Consider the following 20,457-nt stretch of genomic DNA (forward strand, 5'->3'; position numbering starts at 1 on the left):
ACATCACATCTACAGAATTGTTTTGTAACAATTTCTGATAGAGAACTTAGTAATTTCATTAGCCAAGTCCTGGTGACTTTTGTGCTATGACTTTACGAAAGGGTCGTTGCATAAAATGTTAGAATCTAACATATTCTAATAGTGGCAAGAACCTTGTATTCTTACACTAATGATAAGGATTAGGGATTGTGAAATGAGTTTCATTGGAAAAGTTTTTCAATTGATATATTTTTCAAAGTATGGACCATAGGAAACCAAAGTATGCATGCTTGGAGCATGGGATAATTGTGGTTATAATTCGAGTAATAAGTTGATTTTCTGAAACAGTAAGCAATGAATAATGAGTAATCAATATGGTGTTTAAATAAAAGTGTTTTTATTTACGCTCAAAAGTTTTGGGGCCATATAGGATTAATATTATTATTGCGTTTCACTTTGCATGTTTTGACTTCCAGAATAACTGGGTTATTCAAACCTCCACAGTCGGTCATACGTTGGAAGTAGGTATGAAGCAAGACTGTCATGAATTTGCCTGTAGATTGTCTAAAGTGTTTAGACATAGCACAGGTTTGCTGTAGAGTTCATGAGTGCTTTAATAAGATTAAAGTATTGGATTAAACCCATGCTCACTTGAATCACTTCATGGATTTATCACGGGTGATTAGTGAGACGATAACATTGTATATTCTTGAAACTGAGACGTGTGAGTTGTTATTTGCTGGTCGGTTGCACATTGATGATAAGTAAACGCACCAGTAACTTGGTGTTATAAAACTTATTGTTGTGTATGATTCGATTAGTAGGTGCAAGCAAGAATTTGAGTCGAAGTTTATCCATTCCTTTTACCCAAAGTGGGATAAAAGTGATATATGTGGGCCCCTCGATCATTTAGTGATGACACCTAAGCGTTTGGCCAAGCCGGGACTAAGTTGATGTGTTCAATTGTAGTCTGTTGTCAGTCGTCATAAATCAGATGTCGGGAAACAATACATAGACAGAGAGAATGATTTAAATCCATGTCTCGCATCTATACGATATCTTGAGAATGGAGGAATATATGATCTCTTATCTAAAGGACACGCGTATCTGATAAGATCAGAGTTGACAGCGGCATTTGAAAGTATGATTGCTGATCAGGTTCTGAAGTTATGCAAAATAGTTATTAGACTTATCCAAGTGGGAGACTGTTGGATTAGTGTCTAAGTCCATAACTATTTTGGTATGTACTTGACCCGATTATGAGCATGGTCCTTTTGGGTTGCCTTCACCATAGCAATATGTAGGATGAATTAAGCAGAGAAAGGTTTAATTATGATTTATTAATATATTATAAGAATAATATATTAAAGGAGAAATCATATTGTTTAATTAATATTAGTCAAGAATTAATTAAGAATTAATTTTGTGACTAAAAGAGATTAATTAAACTTAGGGGACTGGAATTGTAATTATAGGATAATTGCAATTGGGCTATGGATCACCTTGGAATAATAGGTTGGACGAATTCTATGGGGAAGCCCATTAGAAATCGTCCAAGGCATGTTCCAGAAGGGTTCCATGGGCTGCTTAGGGCTTAAGCAGTCAAATTAGGGTTTCCTTGTTGGATAACCCTAATAGCCTAAGTATATAAGGAACCCTTGGGCACCAAAAACGTGGCTAACACTTGGATTAGGGTTTCCAGCCGTTTTTGGTGCCTCCTCTCTCTTCTCTACTTCATCCAATTGTTTAGTGGTGTTTGTGACTCCATTAGAGGTGCAACACTTGAGGCACTAAGCTTTCTGAAGCCAAGGATTGATTGTTATTGCTATATAACAATCAAAGGTAACATCTAAACCCTAATTTTAGTTATAGTTTATTAGATCTAGGGTTTATGGCTTTGGATTACCAATTGCATGTTCATTAGACAAACTAGATCCAAAGCTATTAGGGTTTGCATGTACACCATAGGATTGAAGTTTTGCTTGAAACCCATCAACTATTACTCCTACCAACTCCGCCCCTGTCTTGGCAATTGGGAAAGGGAAGAGTAAGAAGAGGAAGAGCCCTTCGAAGGGTACCAAGGGTAAGACCCTTGAAGGCTCCTCTTCAAATGGAACCAAGAAAGGTTTCGTCACTCCTTCTGCTGACCCAAAAGAGGCTGAATGCTTCTATTGCCATGAAAAGGCACATTGGAAGCGGAACTGCCCAAAGTACCAGCAAGATGTAAAGGATGGGAAAGTTAAACCCAACCATGCAGGTATTTACACTATCTTATCTAATAACTCACCCTATTCTAACTCTTGGGTCCTTGATACCGGTTGTGGTATTCATATCTGTTCTGATTTGCAGGGACTAAGAAGAAGTGAGAATGTGGAGCATAGAAGAATAAACTTGATCATGGGGAATAGGAAAGCTTCACCTGTCACCAAGATTGGAGTTTATACTTTATCGCTAAGTAGTGGGTTCAGTTTAGATTTGAATAAATGTTGTTACTCGCCAGAAATGGCAAGAAATATTATTTCCTTTCATGCATTGTATAAACAAGGTTTTACCTTTTCATTTGATAATGAAGTTGGTTCGATTAATGCTTTCTTTAATAATGTTCTTTATTTTAAAGCATTGCCTTGTGATGGTGTGTATGAAACTGTATCTGTTGTAGATAACTTAGGAAATAATGTATTGTGTATTGATTCTGTTAATGATAATAACTTGGATAAAGCATCATTATGGCATTGTCGTCTTGGACATATAAGCAAGAAATGCATAGACCAACTCCAAAAGGATGGAGTCTTGGAATCATTTGACCTAAAGTCAGATGGTAGTTGTGAATCATGCTTACTTGGAAAAATGACAAAGTCTTCCTTCACTGGTTCTTGTGAGAGAGGTGAAGGTTTGTTGGATCTTGTACACACGGATGTGTTTGGACCCTTCAAACATGCCACAAGGGATGCTAATCGTTATTATCTGACTTTTACTGATGATTACAGTAGATATGGATATGTCTACTTAATCAAGTATAAGTCAGAGACTTTTGAAAGGTTTAAAGAGTTTAAACAGGAAGTCGAGAATCAATTGGGCAGGAACATTAAGATGCTTTGATCCGATCGAGGTGGTGAGTATCTTAGTTCAGAGTTCCTCGACTATCTTAGGGAATGTGGGATTGTCTCACAATTGACACCTCCCAGGACACCGCAGTTGAATGGTGTGACTGAGAGGCGTAATCGAACCTTGTCGGATATGGTTCGTTCCATTATGAGTCGAGCTTCGCTACCAATCTCATTTTGGGGGCATGCCTTAGAGACTGCCGCCCATATCCTTAATCTAGTCCCTACAAAGAAAGTTGCCAAAACTCCTCATGAGATGGGGACTGGTAAAGTACCCAAACTAGACCACATCAAGATTTGGGGTTGCGAGGCTTTCGTGAGACGCGAGACTCATGATAAGCTCGAACCTCGAAGTGAGAGGTGTATTTTCATCGGCTACCCACAGAAATCCTTTGGTTACCTCTTCTATAGACCTAGTGAGAATGTGGTCTTTGTAGCTAGGAGGGCTTTCTTTCGAGAAAGAGATTTCATAAGCCAAGGAAACAATGGGAGGCAAGTTGACCTTGAAGAAATTCAAGAGTCAAGTGGTGAAGGAACTTCAAACCCTAGCACTCAACTTGAGGAGGAAACTCCTGTTGAGCCAATTGACGAGTATGTACCTCTGAGGCATTCCACAAGAGTTAGGAATGCACCTAAGCATTACTATGTATTCCATATTACTGCGGAAGGTGATACACTTATTAGTGATGAGACACTAGTAGGGCTGGATGAACCTAACAGTTACGCGGAAGCCATGGCAGGCCCTGAGTCAGCCAAGTGGAAAGAGGCAATGGACAGCAAGATACAGTCCATGTATGACAATCAAGTTTGGAACTTGGCTGAGAATGTACCAGGTCGTAAGACTGTAGGGTGCAAATGGATCTTCAAGAAGAAGACCGACATGGATGGTAATGTACACACTTATAAGGCACGACTGGTTGCAAAGGGCTTCTCTCAAACTCCGGGAGTTGATTATGATGAGACATTTTCTCCAGTAGCCAAGATTAAGTCTATTAGGGTTATGTTAGCCACAGCTGCATTTCATGACTATGAAATATGGCAAATGGATGTCAAAACCTCTTTCCTTAATGGAAAGTTGGTTGAGGATGTTTACATGAGTCATCTAGAGGGTTTTGTCAATACAGAGTACCCTAATAGAGTGTGTAAGCTTGAGAAATCCATTTATGGATTAAAGCAAGCACCTCGCAGATGGAATCTTTGCTTTGATGAGAAAGTCAAAGAGTTTGGCTTTTCTAGGAGTGAAGATGAATCTTGTGTATATGTCAAGGCTAGTGGGAGTATAGTTAGCTTTTTGGTATTGTATGTGGATGACATACTACTCATAGGAAATGACATCCCAACTCTGCAGGAAGTTAAGTCCTAGCTTGGGAAGTGTTTCTATATGAAGGACCTAGGAGAAGTTGCCTATATTCTAGGGATAAGGATCTTGAGAGACCAGAGTAAAAGACTAATTGGACTTAGTCAGAGTACCTACTTGGATAAGGTGCTGAAGAGATTCAGCATGCAGGACTCCAAAAAGGGAGAGTTACCTATTCAGTGTAACGCCAGATTGAGTAAGACTCAAAGCCTGAGTACTGAGGCTGAGATAGCAGAAATGAGTCGAGTACCTTATGCTTCGGCTGTAGGATCGATCATGTATGCTATGACTTGTACTCGACCTGATGTAGCCTTTGCTTTGAGCATGGTTAGCAGGTATCAGGGGAACCCTGGCAAGGCACACTGGACTGCGGTAAAGAATATCCTCAAGTACCTACGGAGGACTAAGGACTGGGTCCTTACCCTCGGTGGGAGTGATGACTTGAGAGTTGTAGGGTATAGTGATGCTGGCTTCCAGACTGATAGGGATAATTTCCGCTCTCAGTCGGGCTGGGTCTTTACCCTAAACGGAGGAGCAATTACTTGGAAGAGTTCCAAGCAGGAGACAGTAGCTTATTCCACTTGTGAATCAGAGTATATAGCAGCGAGCGAGGCAGCAAAGGAGGCAATATGGCTGAAAAACTTCATTGGAGACCTTGGAGTTGTACCAGCTATAAAGGAGCCTATGGAAATTTTCTGTGATAGTGAAAGTGTTGTTGCCTTAGCCAAGGAACCAAGGGATCACGGGAGATCCAGACACATCGACAGAAAATATCACTTTATCAGACATCGCATAGAAGAAGGAATCCTCGTGGCAAAGAGGGTATCATCAGATGAGAACCCAGCAGATCCCCTCACGAAGGGACTGAGTCGGGTTAAGCATCTTCAGCATGCTCGGAGCATAGGGCTAAAGGATGATATTAGTTTTAGTAGTTAGATAATTTTGGAAATTTGTAAAGTGTAATTGACATTTGATGATAAATAAAAGTTGTGTTTATTTATGAGTAAAGTGTTGCTATCTTCTGTCAATCATTTACTATAATTTTCTTTTGCATTCTTTGACTTCCAAAATATTATGTTTGTTTTACATATTATTCAAATTTTCCACAGTCGGTCATATGTTGGAAGTAGATATGAATTAAGACTGTCATGAAGTTGGTTGTAGGTGTCAAGTTTTAGGACAACACTTCATGAGTACTCATAAGTTCTGAGTATTGGAATCAACCCATGCTCACTGGTATCACTTCATGGAATTTATCTCGAGTGATCGTGAGACGATAACATCATATAAGTCTTCAAACCTAGAGATATGATTTGTTGCCTGTGAGTTGGTTATGCATTGATTGTACGAAAACGCATTGGTAACTCGATGTTATAAAACGTGCTTTTGTGTATAATTCAACAAGTAGTAGAGCAAACATATGAGTCGAAGTTTATCTGTTCCTTCTTGGATTAGAAGCTGATATCTGGGCCCCTCGATGATTTTGTTTTGACCTATGTACCGGGCCCGGTCAGAACTAAGTTGATGTGTTCAATTAAGTTCTTTGTCAAACAAATCGGAAATCGGGAAACAAACTGCTGGACAATAAGCAAGACATTGTTCCATGTATTTGTCTAGCTGATATCTAGAACAGAGGATTATATCATCACTTATCTTAAATGGCGTATCATCATCTTCTCAGTTCCGAGAGACCTTGAAAGAGCTACGATTGCCGATCGGTTCCTGAAGTCATACTTGCAGTTATAGTTATTAGACTTATCCAAGTGAGAGACTGTTGGATAAGGTGTCTAAGTCCATAACTATTTCTGGTATATACTTGACCCGACCCGGCATGGTCCATTTGGGTTGCATGGCACCATGCATTGGATAAACTAAATGAGAGAAATAACACTTATGGTTTATTAATATATTATAAGTTCTAATATATTAATAATATTATTTAATTAGTTTGATCAAGAATTAATTTAGAATTAACTAAGTGATCAAAAGATAACTAATTAAATATATGGGTTGATTATGTAAATCATCCATAACTTATATAGTGGGCTAAGAGGCTCCATGGATTATCAAGTTGGGTTCCACCCATAGGATGCTCCATGGATGCTCCATGGAGTTAATCCATGGATCATGGAAATGAAGAGTCATGTTACATTAGGGTTTACCTAATGCAACACACTATATAAACCATGTGATATCTCCCAAAATCGGTTACACCAAGTAGAACAAGAGGGCTAGAGCCGATTTTAGTGTGTTATACATTCTCTCCAAGTTTACTCCATAGCATTTGGTGTTGTGTGAAGCATTTGAGGCATCACACTTGGGGTGCTAGGCTCACAAGGTTTCAAGGAATCAAAATCAGCAACAAGGTATGTTATTCTATCTTACGTTTAAGTTTAAATGTTCCCCATGTATTATAGATAGGATTATGAACCTTGGAAATCATCTTGCATGAATTTTAGACAAACATAGATCCAAGGTTTATTAGTGTTGCATGTACACTTAGGAAGTGTTAGAATGCTCAAAACCCTTCAAATGGGTCCCTTGTAGCATTTGAGGAAAATACATAACCAGGAGAATGCTATGCGTCCATTAGGAACGCATGTCGTTCTGGACGTTATGCGTCCATTAGGAATGCATGTTAGTATGGACGCTATGCATCCATGCTTAACGCAATGCGTTCTCGGCCAAGACTAAAACCCTAACTTTTAGGGTTTGGACCCTATTTAAGCATCCTTAACCCCTAAGTCTTCTTTCTTTCATCAGTCTCTAGCCCCATTTCGACCCCTTTGCAAACCCTAATTTGTTTTGAGCATTCTTGAGCCTTTGGTGTGTTATTTGGTGTTCATGGAGGAAGGAGAAGGAGAAGAGAACCACTTAGAAGCTTGGAACAACATTAGATCTGGAAGTTTTGCGCCATCATACATCTCTGGAAGATATAAAGTTCATACAGTGAGGCTTATTTGATTAGATCTAGGTTGTATGATGTTATTATGAGCTTTTGTCCCAAATAATGGTATTCTTGAGTATGGCATGCTCTAGACCCAAATGGATTGTCCTTCCAGACGTTTTGGAGTTTCTAAGGTCATAAAAATACAATCTTGATTGTTAGTTTTCCTCCATGCATGAGTTAAGGAGTGAGGGTTTTTGTTGTTGGGCACTATTATCCATGCAATACCATAAAGTTGGAAACTTTATGGTTAAAGATGTTATTTTCGGGCTAGATCTGGAATTTAAGCAAAAGAGCTTAAGGATTAAGCTCTTAGTGGAAGAAAAAGGGGACAGGCGGAGAACGCTATGCGTTCTCCAGGAACGACATGTGTCCAGAACGATATGCGTCCATTCTGGACGCTATGCGTTCTCAAGCTGAGTTGACTCGGTTGACTTTTTGACTTTGACCAGTATTTGACCAAGTTTGACCTAAGGGTATTTTGGGTATTTTGAGTTGTAATTGAGTTTATTCACTATTTGATAAATAGGTGACGGGTAAATCTGATATTCAGAGCAGATGCCTATTCAACTAATTGATCGGACTTAGAGGTGAGTTTTCCTCACTGTACTTATGGGTCGAAGGCACCAAGGCCATCCCATTGGATTAGATATCCTGGTTTGTTATGTGTTAATATGTTGATATATGTGTTCACTGATTATGTGGTTAGACTGGTAGATCTGTAGAACTACCTGTGTTATTGGATATATGTTAGGCTTGTAGATCTGTATGGCTACTTGTGTTTGTTGATTATTGACTGTTATTATATATGTCGCCATGTTACGGTTTGATGGGTTGAGGCCGACCAGTTGGTGCTGAAGGCCAAGATACCTAGGGCGGACCGGATAGACTTTAGGCCTACAAGGCGGTCCAGTCATGCTGAAGGCCTGGATAGCGATCCAGATAGGTTGTAGCCTCGGTGAGGCGGTCCAGTCATGCTGAAGTCTCATGTATGCATGTTGTTGTTGGTTATGTGGTGTGGTTGTAATTCGGGGGAAACTCACTAAGCTTGTCTTACGGTTTTAGTTTATTGTTTCAGGTACTTTAGAGGATCGGAGGAAGGGGAAGGCATAATCGTGCACATCTTCCTGTTTCAATGATTTTGGATTTTGGGATACTCTGATATTTGATAAACACTTTTGAAACAATGATTTTGTAAACATTATAGTTATTGGATTGTTTTTGAAAATTTTAAATTTACTCTGATTTTTGGGATATTACATTAAGGGAAATTGTAATTTGCTTGTCCAACTCCAAAGCATATAATCTATGAAATATGAGCTTCAGCGGTCTATCAGCAATCCAAGTATCCTTCCCAAAGCATAATTTCATTTGTTTTACTTTCATAGTTTTCCAAGAGTTAAATATTTATTTTTTATCTTTATTTCATGACTAACTTTTTATAACAATTTAATAAGACAAAATATACAACCAAACTTTAATCATACGGCTAAAAATACGTAACATTGCAATTGACAAAACGATTATATCATGACATTACAGCAAGTAAAAAATATGTAATCATGTATTATATCATCAACAGATTCTAAAAGTGTTTAAATTGAGTTATTGGTTATAAATTTAAAATAACTCATCAAACAACATAAACAGTTTGCACCAAAGTGTACCGCATAATGCGGTTTAGAACTTTTGTGGTGTGGTTTGCAGTTTTTAAAATGTTCAAACCGTATATGCGGTGCGGTTTGCAGTTTGCAGTGTAATTCTAAATTGCATCAGACCACTAATTATAACGTAGTTTAGACCCCATCTTAATACTGTAATAAATTCTAGTTATGCTTAATGACAGATGATTCAAAATTACCAACAAGTACTTGACACATAACACATTAGTAGTTTCATTCGGTAAGAACTCGTCAACCATATTTAACTCTAGATAAAGTTCATTCTCGTCAATATTGGACTATTCACCATACTTAAGTTCGGCTTCAAAACAACTACAACACGACTTAAAATCTTCGTCATCAAATTCTTTCGATTTTTTTGGAAGCAAAAAACCAAAATACTTTTCATACTTATTGTATTGTTAAAATCTTGTTAAGAGAAGTCATCATTTGAAATTGAAACAATCACACAAACAAGCTACAACAGATCTCGATCGATTATGAAATGGAAACACAACAAGTGAGCATCGGATTCTTAGAAAATCGATTCTAATTTCTGAAATTGAAATAATCAATTAATCAATAATTTGAAATTGAAGATCGCTGAGCCTTTGGCCTAACGGTAAGGAATGACTCTTTCAAATGAAAGGTCATGAGTGTAAGTCTCACTATGTGATATAGGTGGTATTTAGGTTAGTTTGTCGTTTAAAAAAACATCTAAAATTAAAGGCTAAAAGCGATTATGAAGTTGAGTGATCTTATTGGATTTTGAAACTTACAATTTTGAGTTCTGAATACGATGGTATACTGATTTTGAAACAATCACTGAATCAATAATAATAAAAAAAATATCCTCAACAACTTAACGAGTTCGAGAGAAGGAGTAGCGACATCAGACTTTGATTGGTGAGAGCGAGAATCAGGGGATGAACTTGGCCTGGCGAAAATACATTTGAATCAATTTTGTTTAGGCATGGATTACTAATCTACTATAACGAATTGTATGTAAAAATTGGGCCCCCTCCACGACATGGGCCCGATGCGTTTGTCTACCTTGCACACCCTCAAAGACGCTCATGTCCATGAATACTTAATAATCAATATCTCCTAATACAACAACAGACGTACACAAATCTCATATGAAATGAGGTAAGAGAAAGATTCAATATAGACATCTTACCTCTAAGCATAGATACAAACGTTAGCTTCCTAGAAATTCTTCGATAAGAAAATATGCATGCAAAGAGAAAATGGAAAAAAAGGATGGGGGAACTAAAAAATTAGAACAAACAATAAAACATAAAGTAAAATCCAAGAAAATATATACCAAATTTGCTTTTTTATGAGTGAGATGTTTTAGTTTTTTTTAGTGGACCACACAAAATCTTTAAAATACTTAGTACATTTTGGATATGTTTTATATGAAATGGAAATGAGACAAGAAAATTGCGTATCACATGCGGGCCAATACACACAATTATCAAACTATCCACGATAACATCTCCAAAAAAGTCAAATCTTCACTTTTTCTCGATGAAAACAAAAAATATATATATTTTTATAATTATTATATTTGATTTTTAATTTAGTATATAATTTTGATAAATAAAAAAAAGTATGTACCTATTAATGAATTGCTTATAGATAATTAAGTAGAGGATTTGTAATTATAAAAATAAATTGATTAAAAGGGCACTTTTATGTCAAAAAAGTTTTGCCATATTTTGATAGTTACCCAAAGTTCCGTTATTTTTAATACTTACCCAATTCATCTCACCTATCAACTTGCAAGCTAATCTAATAATTGTATCCATGAATAATGAATATAAATTATCAATATTTATTTTAAATTAAATCTTTAACCTTTTTATAATATAATAATACTTTTTCAATAATTTTACATTATTCCATTTTCATCTTTTTTTCCAAAAATAACATAAACATGAGAATATTAGTACAAAAACAAAAAAGCGTGTTTAATACTTTAATTCATTGACTCTTTCTTTTTCTTCAATTTTGAGCTAAAAATGGAAATTAAAATTCCATTAAAGCATGAGCGTTGTCGGTTTTTCTTCCATACCAAACCCTCCATTGAATTCAATTCCTGTTCTTCAAAGTCGCTGAATCCAGTGGGCGCCTCCATTGAAGTATTGAACGTGACCCGACCCGTTTACAGACTCACCGTATCATATCTACCCTTCTTGATCAGCTCAGACTGGTTCTTTTCATTTTCAGATCAAAAAGATCATCGCGAACTTTCTATTTCATAAACCCTTCTTTCCCTCTAATAATTATCGAAAAGGGTTTTTGAAGATCCATCATGGGTTTTCGAGCATTCTTCATTCCTTACTTCCTCTGTTCCCTCCTGTTCTTCCCCAATTTCTCCATCCAGTCTTCAGGATTACGCAACATGTATCTCTTCTTTACTAAATTCTCGTACAATTAACTTAATTCTGACGTTTCGCTAATGAGATTTCACTTTTTTTTTTTTTTCAGACGTGGGTCGATTATCAGATTGCCGAATGGTGATTCCTATGGTCACCCTTTTGATCCCACTCGGGTCACCCAAATTTCGTGGCATCCAAGGTTTGAATCATCTATTTCATGTTCTTGGTTGTCTGATTGCATGAACATCAGTTTAAAATTTGAAATCTGTACAGGGCGTTTCTGTATAGAAACTTTTTAACAGACGAAGAGTGCGATCATCTCATTCAATTGGTTAGTAACAGTATCAATTTCTGATCTCTTTCTATAAAATCTCTTTGTATTGTAACCAATTTGACATGAATTTGGATGACCAGGCGAAGGATAAGCTCGAGAAATCCATGGTTGCCGATAATGAATCTGGTAAGAGTATAGAAAGTGAAGTCCGAACAAGCTCCGGCATGTTTCTCAACAAAGCTCAGGTAAACCGATTCATCTGTGATTCTGTTCATAATCAAACCTAAACATATGGAACATCAATGAAGAATTCTGAACAATATATGTAATGTTTGATCTTTGATTTGAAGGATAAAGTTGTTGCTGGAATTGAATCAAGGATTTCTGCTTGGACATTTCTTCCTGTTGAAAATGGAGAAGCTATGCAAATATTGCATTATGAAAATGGTCAAAAATATGAACCACATTGGGATTACTTCCATGATAAAGCCAATCAAGCCATGGGTGGACACAGGATCGCCACTGTTCTTATGTATCTCTCTAATGTCCACAAGGGTGGTGAGACTGTGTTTCCTGAGTCAGAGGTATGAGCCTTTTTTGTATATTCAATAAATAGCAACATACTTTCATTTCATTATTTTACAACATTGCCCTTTTAATCTTTTTTTTATTAATGCATTGAAATTGTTTTGTATTTTGAATGACATTGTTCTAATTGGGTAGATTTTTCAAAGTACAATGCTATTATAATCTTGTTTTTAAACCCTTTTAAAGTTTTAGCATAAAGTCATACATTATATAATTTCCACCATCCGAAAGATGATTTATTATCAATTTGTAATTTTTTTTTTGAAATCTCTGCAGATAAAAGAATCTCAACCGAAAGCTAATGAAGATTGGTCCGAATGTGCTAAAAAAGGTTACGCAGGTATTAATTTTTTTCCTATTCCATGAAAATTCTTTTTCAAAACACATTATTTAAATTCGTAATCGAAATCCAAATCAACCATCCACGTGGGACCCATTATTTGAAATATAGGGTCCCACACAACATGATGTACATCCCAATCACATGTACCAATATATCGACTTTTCATGAGGTCACCCATCCTGGTAGTACTACTGGTACTGTTCTCGCCTAAGCACGCTTAACTGCAGAGTTCTGATATTACACTGTGTGTTACATTTGCAGTGAAACCGAAGAAGGGGGACGCGTTGTTGTTTTTCAGTCTTCATCCAAATGCTACAACCGATGTATTAAGCTTACACGGGAGTTGCCCCGTGATAGAAGGCGAGAAATGGTCAGCAACAAAATGGATCCATGTCAGGAGCTTTGACAAGTCAGATAACACAAGTGATGACTGTACCGATGACAATGCGAATTGCGCCATGTGGGCGGCAGCTGGCGAATGTAAAAGGAATCCTGTTTATATGGTTGGGTCTCCGGAAGGTTCCGGATATTGTAGGAAGAGTTGCAAAGTATGTTAGTAGATACACTTTCTCGTGTCTATATTTTTCGTGTGTGACAATTTGGGTATAAAGGTAGTTGGTGTTTGTAATCTCTTGAGTTAAAGGATATGGGAAAAAGATATAATATAAGATGAATTTCTTTTTTGAAGCGAAATAACAAAATAACAAAAATACATTTTACGAGTTTTAAGTTATACATTGGTATTATGTGTTAGTCGAATAAAATGTAAATTGTAAGAGTAAAGTTATGTTATATTTTTGAAAATATAGGCAGAATTTAAAAAGGGAAAATGTAGGGTTTCATGCCACCTAATTCTGAGTTTACAAAACAAAGGAAGCTCACTTTTTTTCATTTCATTGCCTTTCACACAAAGCACCTCTCCTTCATATTTTGAATCTTTCTGAGTTATACACAACTAACGTACAACTTGTATTGCATAAGGTACAAGTCATCACAACGTTACTATTTCGGTTTACAAACCATTCATATAGTAATGCAAGAGGAACCAAGCACATGAGAGAGAGAGAGAGAGAGAGAGAGAGAGAGAAATATTTTTCATGTCATGTTAAGGGTGAATGAAGAGATCATGCAATATGTTCATTAGGGAGCCAATTCTACATGCTTTTGTTGCCTTAGCACTTGTTAAATGTAGCCTCTCACATCCCCATTATATGCATTCAAATTGCATCACCATTTACATTCACATTCACCATTTTTAGTGTTTTTGTGTGTAATTATTGATGGGAAGAAGGCCTCCTTGTTGCGATAAATCGCATGTTAAGAAAGGGCCATGGACTGCTGAAGAAGACGCCAAGATTCTTGCATATGTTGCTAGTCATGGAATTGGAAATTGGACTTTGGTTCCTCAAAAAGCAGGTTCTTAATTTCATTTCATCTTAATGTTATGTTCTTAACAAAAATTTGATTATTGTAATGACTTGTAGTACATTATGCATTTATACTTGTAACAGGTCTTAATAGATGCGGGAAGAGTTGTAGGTTGAGATGGACGAATTATCTTAGACCGGATCTTAAACATGATAGTTTTACTCCTCATGAAGAACAACTTATTTTGAGGTATCACCAAGCCATTGGTAGTAGGTATGTTTACTCTTTCCATTTCATGTCATTGTTCCCTAAAGAAGAAAACAAGTTATATTACCTAAAATGAGTCAAATAAGTGTAAGGATAAAAGAAAACATATTAAATTACCTAAAATTTTGTTGATTTGGATTTATATCATATGTGACAAGTCAAATGTTATTTAAATGCTTACAACTTGGCTTTATTCATATTTGGCTTTATTCATATAATAGAGTATTATTTCAACAATATAATTTTTGTAAAAATACATTTGTTATTTTTCAAAGAAAAATTGTGGTTGGTAGGTTAACCAACCCAAGTTGTTTTGATTTGAACTAAAAAAAACTTATGTTACCGGTCTATTTTACAACATCTCAAAAGACCCACTCGCTACAAGTAATGTTCTTTTGGTTCATGGATTCCAACAAAATTGGATGGAATTGGAATTCAAGATTGGTTCACAAATAGACAAAATTCAATTCCATTGGCTTAACTCAAATTCTTTTCTTGATTGATTTCACCATTCCTAAATTTGGATAGAATCTCATTCTAATTTCTTATATCAAAACACCAAAGATTCAAGTGAACTTATATAAAATTGAAATTAACGATTCCATTTCATTCCATAACATATACATATTGTAACAAAACTTAGTTCCATAATTGATTGCTTTCTATCATTCCCAGAGATGGATGGAATGAATTCAATTTCAGCCTTAATTTTCATATTAAAACTTTTCTTTCACATATGTTAAAATAATAAATATATATTTATAAGTGATAATTTTAAAATATATTTATTTGTCGTCAAATTTCATTTCATTTTCTATCAACCAAATACATTACAGATTCCAATTCTTTCATATTCTACAAACCAAACGCCTGCTAAATTTCTATGTATTGTATCTTATCTTTAGGTGGTCTCTAATCGCAAAGCAACTACCAGGAAGAACAGACAACGATGTAAAGAATCATTGGAACACAAAACTAAAGAAAAAACTTTCCAAAATGGGAATCGATCCCATCACCCATAAACCCTTCGGTCAACTCCTTTCCGATTACGGAAACATAAACGAAATCATCCCAACCACAACCACCCGCCCCATCACCACCACCGATCACCTCCACCGAGAACCACCAGATTTCTCACACGCAGACAGTTCATTAACAATAATCAATCCATTCCAAGACCAACACCACCAACTAAACCTTCTCACCCCTCCCCATTTTCACATCAATGAAGCCGCCTCATCTTCCACGTCATCACCCGCATCAAAACCCCCACAAGTGAATTTACCATCTTCTCCCTCCATTTGGTCCGACTACCTCATTGGTGACCAAGAACAAGAGTACACAAACGAATCCGATCTTGGGATTATTTCAGGTGAAAACACATATAGTTACAATGGATCGGGAACAGGATCAGGATTAGGGTTAGGGGTAGATCCGTCAAAGAACATATTAGACATCCCGACTAATTCTATTTCTTTTGTCGAGTCTATTTTGAACCGGGACCGGGAAATGCAATTGGACTTTCCGCCATTATTCGATGGGTATTCCGAGTACTGAAGGGTATAATCGTAATTTCAATTTATATATGTAGTTTTTTTTTTCTTTTAATTTCGTTGTTTATGTTGAATGTTTAATGTTAACGAATCGATATGCATTGTTTCCGATTACATTATTTTATTCAAATTTCAGAGTCTAGTTTCCTGTACACTCCGGAAAATATTCTCATTGAAATTCCTTTTTCTTTTTAAAAGAAAAAAAAAGATAATAGTTTATTATTGCTTGGCTTTAAAACCCGAGTAGATTGTAATTGTTGTAATCGATTTCTATCAATTGAAGGCAGCATAAAATACACTCCGGTAATTCTTCAGCCTTAGTTCCCTGTTACAAAAATTAATAAATATCGGTTTAGAATTTAAAAATCACCCAATACAATTATTTAAAAAAAAAATTAAAAAAAAAATACCTGAATTGTGAGACCGAAATCTAGGATACAATGTTTTAGTCTCTGTTGAAATGCTTCAAACCCTTTTCTTGAAATGTAACTGAATCTATGCATGTTTAGGTCGATTTCAAAGTAGTTTTCTCCCTGTGTATAATAACGATATCAATTACTATTCAATTCGCATACTACAAAGTAAGGGTATAAACGTAATTTTACCAAGAAAAATTCATGTTGAGGGCGAGAGAGAACGGGTTTTTCATTATACGCGTTCATGAGTTTTCTTTCAGCTGAACTTAAATGAAGATCTTCTAAATTTGTTACACGACCCAAAATCTTTAATCTTTCTCTACATGGTGAAATTGTGTCTACAGGGAATCCTTTCACTCTTTCCACTTCATCGTCGATTATTTTCTGTATTTTAAAAGGTATTTAAATCAATAAATAGTGGAGTGAAAAAAGGGTTTGTGAAAAATGACGATTTTACCCGTATGTTTTCTTGGAAATGGACTGGGAGTTGTTCGTAGTTTTCAGAGATCTTGAAGTAGAAAACAAAACTCATTCCTTCTCCATCGTATTCATGTTGAAATATTGCAGGAGGGTATAATGGTATCTGCACAATATTCAAGGAAATTATTATCTAGAATAAGTTACAATTTTGGTCCCTGAGTTTCACACATTTTACAGATTTTGTCTCCAAATGAAACGGTTTTGCAATTTTGGTCCTAATTTTGATGTTTCATAATGATTTTTGTATCTGAAACTTTAAAAAAAAATTACATTAATGTTTATTTATTTTATTTGTTTTTAGTTATCATTTATTTATGGTGTTAATTTTTAACAAAAAATGATGTTCTCAACTTGAGTAGTTAGAAAACAACAATTCAGGGACCAAAATCGTTATGAAACATCAAAATAAGGATAAAATTGGCAAAACCGATTCCTTTTGGGACCAAAATCGAAAAAAAAAAAAAAGTGCTAAAGTTGTAATTCACTCTACTATAATCGACAAGGGACAGGTAGGTAATTGTACATTTATATCATAATCAATTTTCTTTCAACAACTTCTTATCTGCTTCTCGAAAATCCAAATCCAATTATTTTGATATCAAAATAATCAGACAATCATACTTACAATAATCAATTTTATAGATCGTATCCAAATTTGATGACATTTTATAAGCTCGACATTCTAATTTTTCATTTTAAAGATATTAATAAACATCAAATTTAAAAAAATCAAGAAATTGACATACTTGAAGATTTACAACAAGTAGAGGAGGGATTTTTCCAGATGATTCAACTTTTGGAAGTTCAAGAAATCTTGCAATATGATCAATTTTACGAGGAGATAAGAAAACATCAACACCAATTGGGTAAAAAGCAGCTTGATTTGAAGCATTTTCTTTCTTTTTATCTCTGTAAAAAGAAAAAAAGAACAATGTGTAAAAACTAAAAAGTAAAAACTCTTATGTTTAATTATTTATACCTTATATAATTATGTCCTCTCACTTTAAAAGTATTTGGATCAAGTGTTGACCAACAATCAGACATTTTCTTCTCTATTGGACAATATGGAACTTGAGACCCTGCAATTGGTCTTTGCAATATAGCTTTTGGAGACACTGAAACATACAAAACCATGTAATAAATATTTAAAACAATAACTAAATGAAAGAAAAATGTTTTATATTAAATTGAGAGTCTTACAAATTGAAAGATTTGATTGGCCTTCACGCCATTTAAAAGAAAGTCTTGAAGTTACTTTCTTTTTAGCACTTTGAGGGCTTGAACATGATGATTTGCTCTTTACATCTGTTGAGGTTGTGCAATTAAGACATGGAAGACAATTATTTTGTAATCCAAAAATGTGAGATCCGTTTTCGTATCCAGCTGAGGTGGCGACAGGTGGCAGGTCATTTGGTTTTGTTAGTGATTCAGAGGTTGAAAAGGAAGCACCATTGACATGATCAGAAAATCTTGGAGTTACTGATGCACTAATGGAACTGCTTTGAGATACAGTATCTGGGAATTTTTTTCAAGAAAATCATAATTTAGTGAATTTCAAATGGTTTTTAAGAAAACCCATGAATCAAAATCAAAACTTTATTAATTTTAATAGAAAATCTTTGACAAAAACTTCTTACCATCTTGAATGCTGTAAAAATCTTCATCACAATCAGATTCAATCCCTGTTGCAGTATCAAACCACTCTGTACTTCCTGATGAAAATCAAATAATTTAAGATGATTTTTTTTTTTTTTATCTATTTTGAAGTACAGAAGAAAGACATTTAAAACTGGGAATCAAGAGTGGACCCTAATTCTGAGAGTTGAAAGGAACCCTTGTTAATTAATATGGTAGCTACCAATTGACATAGCCTTTAGAGGGGTTGTAGGGGTATTGGGATAAAATCATAAACGTCATTATTTCAACTTGAAGAACGAAGAATCATAATAATGTAATCAGATACCCAATTAAAGCTATGGATGATTAGTTCTTAAATTTATCCGTAACTCAGATTCTTGAATCATCTGCTTTAAAAAAAAAGTAATAAACAGTTTTTACCAAGCAATGGTCAACTAATGTAGGTGTAAATCAGAAACCCTAATCTGAAACTGGATGTGGATTGAAAATCTGAAACTGACAAAAGGAGATTTTGAATTTACCTTGAAATGTAGGGTTGCGATAAGAACGATCAATGGAATTACAGGCATCAGCAGAAGGATCGACTTTGCTCCGAGATGAATAGCGATTAGTAACACCGTTTGTTTTCTTCCTCCCTAATCTTCTTCTTCTTCTTTCACGGACTTTCGGTATTGCGTCTCCATCTGAACGATCTTCATGTTTCTTCTTCTTCCGAGAACCGAATCCAACTCGCACGCAACCGGTTTCCTTCGATCCGCATACTCCCATTTCCCCTTTTCTGTTTCTCACACAGACGTCACCTAAACACCCAGGGGAGCAGCAGGAGCGGTATATGATCAATCTGATCTGGGTATTCAAAATTGATGATGATGAAAGCTGGAAATGGATTGAATACGGATGAATTCGAACAAATGTGCCTGCGCGTTTCACCAATCTATAGATATAACAAGACGTATGTATATACCGTTACGCGAAATGATTCGAAAACCTAAATTAGTTTGGGGATACGAGAACTGGATGCTCAAAAGCTTGATAATTGCTTCGACCTACAGTGTCAACAAGATGATCAGCAAAGCAAAGCAGCTATCCGATGCTTCGAGAGATAGGGTAGGGTTTTTATTAATCTGGTAGCACTGCTCCACCATTATTGTCTGGATTTCTTGATTTTTTTTTTGGAGGAGATGATGGATTACCCGAAACCTTTTCAATGTAAACGACTTTTGTTTTTTAAAATTATAGAAGAAAATGAAAACTTAAAAAAATATGTATATATTTATTCAATATCAACAACTTACCAACTAAACTCCCGTTCAAAAAAAAAAAATCTAAAACAATTTCATGTAACAAAATAAAATAAAAGAATTTTGTGTTTGTAATAAATATATAGATTTCGGAATTTTTTTATAAAGGATTTTCTATATAAAATAAAATAGTTACAACTGAAATCTTATCTTATACTAATAAATGAAAAAAAAAATGTTGTATGTTTCTATGTTTTTTTTTGTTATTTTCAATTAAATTTTACCACAAGATGTTTTATAGGTTTTTTATTTTTTTATTATTTCTTTTATTTATTATTTATGTAATAAATGTTTTCCCATTTCAAGAATCCAATAATTGACTCATTTTCTTTATAAATTCAGTAATTACTCATTTCCTTAATAAGTTCAAATTTCCAAATTCAAATAAATTTTTTAAATTTGTGATTGACGATTTTTTAAAATATGTCAATGGTTTTTTTATTTGTATAAATTGAAAGACATACTTATTTAAACATGCGTAATATTTACATATTCATATTTGATCTTTTTTATTCAATCCGTGTAATATATATGAGTCTCACAACTAGTTAATTATAAAGTATCTCAAAATAAATAAAAGTTGTCATATTTTGTCCATTTTATGGTTTAATTAGTATATTTAAGTTATTTCATTAAAAATCATCTTTAAGTTTGATATTTTTTCTATATCATCAATTTTGGTATGTTATAACTTATTAAGACCTTACCATAGAAAATTGTCAACTTTAATGCTTTTATGAAAATTTTGATTAACTTTGATACACTAAAGTTATTTTTTATTTTAACTAGCCCAG

General features: G+C 34.9%; 3 protein-coding genes across 3 annotated transcripts; 2 read left to right on the top strand and 1 right to left on the bottom strand.

Moving 5' to 3' along the window:
- Nucleotides 1-11,132: 11,132 nt before the first annotated feature.
- Nucleotides 11,133-13,327, top strand: LOC145167124 (putative prolyl 4-hydroxylase 7). The gene is made up of 7 exons (XM_079086219.1): nucleotides 11,133-11,460; nucleotides 11,545-11,634; nucleotides 11,709-11,766; nucleotides 11,850-11,954; nucleotides 12,060-12,293; nucleotides 12,574-12,637; nucleotides 12,902-13,327. Exons 1-7 carry the CDS (start codon nucleotides 11,369-11,371, stop codon nucleotides 13,195-13,197), a joined length of 939 nt encoding a protein of 312 aa, XP_078942345.1. The 5' UTR covers nucleotides 11,133-11,368; the 3' UTR covers nucleotides 13,198-13,327.
- A 593-nt stretch (nucleotides 13,328-13,920) lies between these two features.
- TDF1 (Duplicated homeodomain-like superfamily protein) lies at nucleotides 13,921-15,832 on the top strand. The gene is made up of 3 exons (XM_079086221.1): nucleotides 13,921-14,056; nucleotides 14,152-14,281; nucleotides 15,181-15,832. The coding sequence occupies exons 1-3, from the start codon at nucleotides 13,921-13,923 to the stop codon at nucleotides 15,830-15,832; spliced, it is 918 nt and encodes a 305-aa protein (XP_078942347.1).
- Nucleotides 15,833-15,929: 97 nt separating this feature from the next.
- Nucleotides 15,930-19,588, bottom strand: LOC145167125 (uncharacterized). Its single transcript, XM_079086220.1, has 9 exons — nucleotides 18,884-19,588; nucleotides 18,362-18,436; nucleotides 17,925-18,239; nucleotides 17,704-17,839; nucleotides 17,471-17,633; nucleotides 16,702-16,827; nucleotides 16,434-16,628; nucleotides 16,239-16,361; nucleotides 15,930-16,153 (listed from the first exon to the last, which is right to left on the bottom strand). Exons 1-9 carry the CDS (start codon nucleotides 19,128-19,130, stop codon nucleotides 16,061-16,063), a joined length of 1,473 nt encoding a protein of 490 aa, XP_078942346.1. The 5' UTR covers nucleotides 19,131-19,588; the 3' UTR covers nucleotides 15,930-16,060.
- Between the last annotated feature and the right edge of the window lie 869 nt (nucleotides 19,589-20,457).

Source organism: Lactuca virosa, chromosome 3 (assembly GCF_052849685.1).
Source record: "Lactuca virosa cultivar CGN04683 chromosome 3, Lactuca_virosa_CGN04683_v6, whole genome shotgun sequence".
NCBI classification, from domain to species: Eukaryota; Viridiplantae; Streptophyta; class Magnoliopsida; order Asterales; family Asteraceae; genus Lactuca; species Lactuca virosa.

What these genes read in the sequence shown, in the direction of transcription:
- TDF1 (XM_079086221.1), top strand. Translation starts at nt 13,921, where the DNA reads ATGGGAAGAAGGCCTCCTTGTTGCGATAAATCGCATGTTAAGAAAGGG. An exon ending in TTTGGTTCCTCAAAAAGCAG is followed by an intron (nt 14,057 to 14,151) that starts GTTCTTAATTTC and finishes TACTTGTAACAG; the next exon opens with GTCTTAATAGATGCGGGAAG. An exon ending in CACCAAGCCATTGGTAGTAG is followed by an intron (nt 14,282 to 15,180) that starts GTATGTTTACTC and finishes TCTTATCTTTAG; the next exon opens with GTGGTCTCTAATCGCAAAGC.
- LOC145167124 (XM_079086219.1), top strand. Translation starts at nt 11,369, where the DNA reads ATGGGTTTTCGAGCATTCTTCATTCCTTACTTCCTCTGTTCCCTCCTG. An exon ending in TCTTCAGGATTACGCAACAT is followed by an intron (nt 11,461 to 11,544) that starts GTATCTCTTCTT and finishes TTTTTTTTTCAG; the next exon opens with ACGTGGGTCGATTATCAGAT. An exon ending in TGCTAAAAAAGGTTACGCAG is followed by an intron (nt 12,638 to 12,901) that starts GTATTAATTTTT and finishes TTACATTTGCAG; the next exon opens with TGAAACCGAAGAAGGGGGAC.
- LOC145167125 (XM_079086220.1), bottom strand. Translation starts at nt 19,130, where the DNA reads ATGGGAGTATGCGGATCGAAGGAAACCGGTTGCGTGCGAGTTGGATTC. An exon ending in TCGCAACCCTACATTTCAAG is followed by an intron (nt 18,437 to 18,883) that starts GTAAATTCAAAA and finishes GATTTTCATCAG; the next exon opens with GAAGTACAGAGTGGTTTGAT. An exon ending in TTTTTACAGCATTCAAGATG is followed by an intron (nt 18,240 to 18,361) that starts GTAAGAAGTTTT and finishes AAAAATTCCCAG; the next exon opens with ATACTGTATCTCAAAGCAGT.